This window comes from Cyanistes caeruleus, chromosome 17 (genome assembly GCF_971803275.1).
Source record: "Cyanistes caeruleus chromosome 17, bCyaCae1.hap1.1, whole genome shotgun sequence".
Classification (NCBI taxonomy): domain Eukaryota; kingdom Metazoa; phylum Chordata; class Aves; order Passeriformes; family Paridae; genus Cyanistes; species Cyanistes caeruleus.
The window spans coordinates 2,985,882-2,989,640 of NC_141717.1; the positions used below are offsets into that span (position 1 = coordinate 2,985,882).

The following is a 3,759-nucleotide window of genomic DNA, read 5'->3' on the forward strand; positions in this document are numbered from 1 at the left end:
ACAGGCTGTGCAGCCAGTCCCTGGCTGAGTACAGATGTGAAGTGGCAGCTGTTGGCAGTGTGTGACTGTCACCCCGCTCGTGCTCTGTGTGGTTGTACCCACAAGCAGGCAGCGTGTGCCTGCACAGGGGGCCGGTGCTGCTGCCCTGGTGCTCTCTGCCCCTGCGCTTCGTGCCCTGGCAGCAGCTGAGCTCTGGGTTTTCTGTTCTTGCAGGACTACGACCTCTGCATCAACTGCTACAACACTAAGAGCCATGACCACAAGATGGTTAAGTGGGGCCTGGGTCTGGATGATGAGAGCAACAACCAAGGAGAGCAGCAGTCCAAGAGCCCCCAGGAGTCGCGACGGCTGAGCATCCAGCGCTGCATCCAGTCCCTCGTCCACGCCTGCCAGTGCCGCAACGCAAACTGCTCTCTGCCATCCTGCCAGAAGATGAAACGGGTTGTCCAGCACACCAAGGGCTGCAAGCGCAAGACCAACGGTGGCTGTCCGGTGTGCAAACAGCTCATAGCTCTTTGCTGCTACCATGCCAAACACTGCCAAGAGAACAAATGCCCCGTGCCATTCTGTCTCAATATCAAACACAAGCTCCGACAGCAGCAGATCCAGCACCGCCTGCAGCAGGCCCAGCTCATGCGCAGAAGGATGGCTACCATGAACACCCGAAACGTGCCTCAGCAAAGTTTGCCTTCTCCTACCTCAGCAACGCCTGGTACCCCGACGCAGCAGCCAAGTACACCGCAGACACCGCAGCCTGCCCCCCAGCCCCAGCCCTCCCCTGTAAGTATGTCACCGGCCGGCTTTCCCAGCGTGTCCAGAACCCAGCCCCCCACCACCGTCTCGACAGGAAAACCCGCAAACCCGGTTTCTGCGCCGCCGCCTCCGGCTCAGCCGCCGCCGGCCGCCGTGGAAGCGGCTCGGCAGATCGAGAGAGAGGCTGCCCAGCAGCAGCAGCAGCAGCTCTACAGGGTCAACAACATGAACAATGGTTTGCCTCCCGGCCGCCCGGGACTCGTGAACCCCGCGGTGGGCTCGGTGAACCAGATGCCGCAAGTCAGCATGAATGTACCCCGGCCCAACCCCGTGAGCGGCCCCGTGATGCCCAACATGCAGCCCGGGCAGTGGCAGTCGCCGCCGATGCCGCAGCAGCAGCCGATGCAGCCGGGGATGGCCAGACCGGTGATGCCGATGGCGACGCCGCAAGCCGTGGCTGGGCCCAGGATGCCGGGCGTGCAGCAGCCGCAGCGCAGCATCACCCCCAATGCACTTCAGGACTTGCTGAGGACCTTGAAATCGCCGAGTTCTCCGCAGCAGCAACAGCAGGTTCTTAATATCCTAAAATCCAACCCTCAGCTTATGGCAGCTTTTATAAAGCAAAGAACGGCCAAATACGTGGCGAACCAGCCCGGGATGCAGCCGCAAGCAGGGATACAGCCCCAGCCCGGGATGCAGCAGCCGCAGACCGGCATGCAACAGCCGGGCATGCACGCGCAGGGGGGACTGCAGAACATGAACGCGATGCAAGCCGGAGTGCAGAGACCGAGCGTGCCCCCGCAGCAGCAAGGGATCGGAGCTATGAACCCCCAGGGACAAGCGATCAACATCATGAACCCCAGCCACAACCCCAGCATGGCCAACATGAGCCCGCAGTACCGCGAGATCCTGAGGCGGCAGCTACTGCAGCAACAGCAGCAGCAGCAGCAGGGAGGGGCCGGCATGGCAGGAGGGATGGCAGCACACAACCAGTTCCAGCAGCCCCAGGGCCCGGGAGGTTACCCCCAAGCCATGCAGCAGCAGCGGATGCAGCAGCACCTATCCATACAGGGGAGTTCCATGGGACAGATGGCTCAGATGGGACAGCTGAACCAGATGGGCCAGCCTGGCCTGGGGGCGGACGGCGCTCCCAACATCCAGCAGGCCCTGCAGCAGCGCATCCTGCAGCAGCAGCAGATGAAGCAGCAGATAGGGTCCCCCGGGCAGCCCAACCCCATGAGCCCACAGCAGCACATGCTCTCAGGACAACCGCAGGCGTCTCATCTCCCTGGCCAGCAGATCGCCACCTCCCTCAGCAACCAGGTGCGGTCCCCAGCGCCCGTTCAGTCTCCCCGTCCCCAGTCCCAGCCACCACATTCCAGCCCGTCACCCAGGATACAGCCCCAACCGTCACCGCACCACGTCTCTCCCCAGACTGGTTCCCCCCACCCAGGACTCGCAGTCACTATGGCTAGCTCCATGGATCAGGGACACTTGGGCAACCCAGAACAGAGTGCAATGCTTCCCCAACTAAACACCCCCAACCGCAGTGCGTTGTCTAACGAATTGTCTCTGGTCGGTGACACCACCGGGGACACATTAGAGAAATTTGTGGAGGGTTTGTAGCATTATGGGAGCATCACTTTTGTTTCTTCTTTCCTTTCGTGTTCTTGGATATTTTGTACTGAAAAATTCAGACATCTGGGTTGTTTTGAATCCTAGATGGAACTGCTGCTTCCTACAGATGGAAGAATTAATTGCTGTTTAAAAATAAAAAGAAAAAAAAAACAATACAAAGAATATATTTTTTTGTTAAAGCCAGGCGGTTAAAATATCTGGTCTCTTTTGTGGGTTTTTTTGGTTTTTATTTTTTTGTTGCTGTTGACTCATACCTTTTTTTTAACGGGGAAAACAAGTTCATTATATTCATATTTTTTATTTGTATTTTCAAGACTTTAAACATTTGCGTTTAAAAGAAGAAAAAAAAAAATAATATTCAGAAACTGTTTCCTGAAATAATGCAACATTATAGCGTATCCCGGTAACTTTGACACATGGCGGGAAGATTTTTGTTTTCTATAGTGAACTCTGCAGGCGTTTGAAGTATTACCCCTGGGAAGATAGGAATTGACTCTTGCACACATTGGCCAACGCCAAAATCCTTGTCTTGCAGATGTAGAAATTGTTGCTTTGTTTCTCTGAGAAAACTGGTCTTAGATGAAAATAGGGATGATCACTCTTAGGCCGTGCTGATCTGGATAGAGAAGAAACATTCTTTTCTTTCTTTCTTCTGTGTGAAACTTGAAACGAGGAAAGCAATTCTAGTGTAAATCATGCAAGCGCTATAATTACTATAAATAAGAAAATCCAAGAAGATTCAATCACTGTATAGAATGGTAAAAAGAAAAAAAAACTCATTTCTTACTTATAATATCATATTGTTAAATAAACTGTGTGCAACAGACAAAAAGGGTGGTCCTTCTTGAATCCATGTACATGGTATTAACACTTAGTGTTTGGGTTTTTTGTTATGAAAATGCTGTTTTCAACATTGTATTTGGACTATGCATGTCTTTTTTCCATTGTATATAAAGTATTGCTTAAAATTGATATAAATTACTGAAGTTTTTAACATGTATTCTGTTCTTTAAAATCCATGTAAGAATGTTTAAGGTTTTTATTTATTTATATATTTTTTTCGATCATGTTCTTTGTAAGACATAGCTATGACGATTCACTCATGACCCGGAGCAGCCAGAGGCAGCGGTAGGAGAGGCACGATCCATGGATATTGTAGCTAGCATGTCTGTTTTACAACACCCTTAGAGATTGTTTCCTTTTCGGGAGGGAGAGGAGAGGGGAATGGTTCCCAGACATCGACTCTTCGAGGTGTTCATCCGTAAGGGTTAACTGGAATAAATTATTAATAGCCGTTGCTTTTTAAAAACTGCATTAATTTAGAGAAGGATCACCAATGAAAGGAAAATAGAGAGTATTGAGTTAATT

The 3,759-nt window shown here is 51.6% G+C and overlaps 1 protein-coding gene across 21 annotated transcripts in view; it reads left to right on the forward strand.

Moving 5' to 3' along the window:
- CREBBP (CREB binding lysine acetyltransferase) overlaps positions 1-2,544 on the forward strand; it is a 93,944-nt gene extending 91,400 nt beyond the window's left edge. For all 21 annotated transcript variants that reach the window (XM_086854279.1, XM_086854278.1, XM_086854290.1 and 18 more), the window contains one exon: positions 214-2,544. In XM_086854279.1, coding sequence (XP_086710405.1) covers positions 214-2,379 — 2,166 coding nt within the window. In that variant the 3' untranslated portion in view covers positions 2,380-2,544. The remainder of the gene's footprint in view (positions 1-213) is intronic.
- The last annotated feature ends 1,215 nt before the right edge of the window (positions 2,545-3,759 follow it).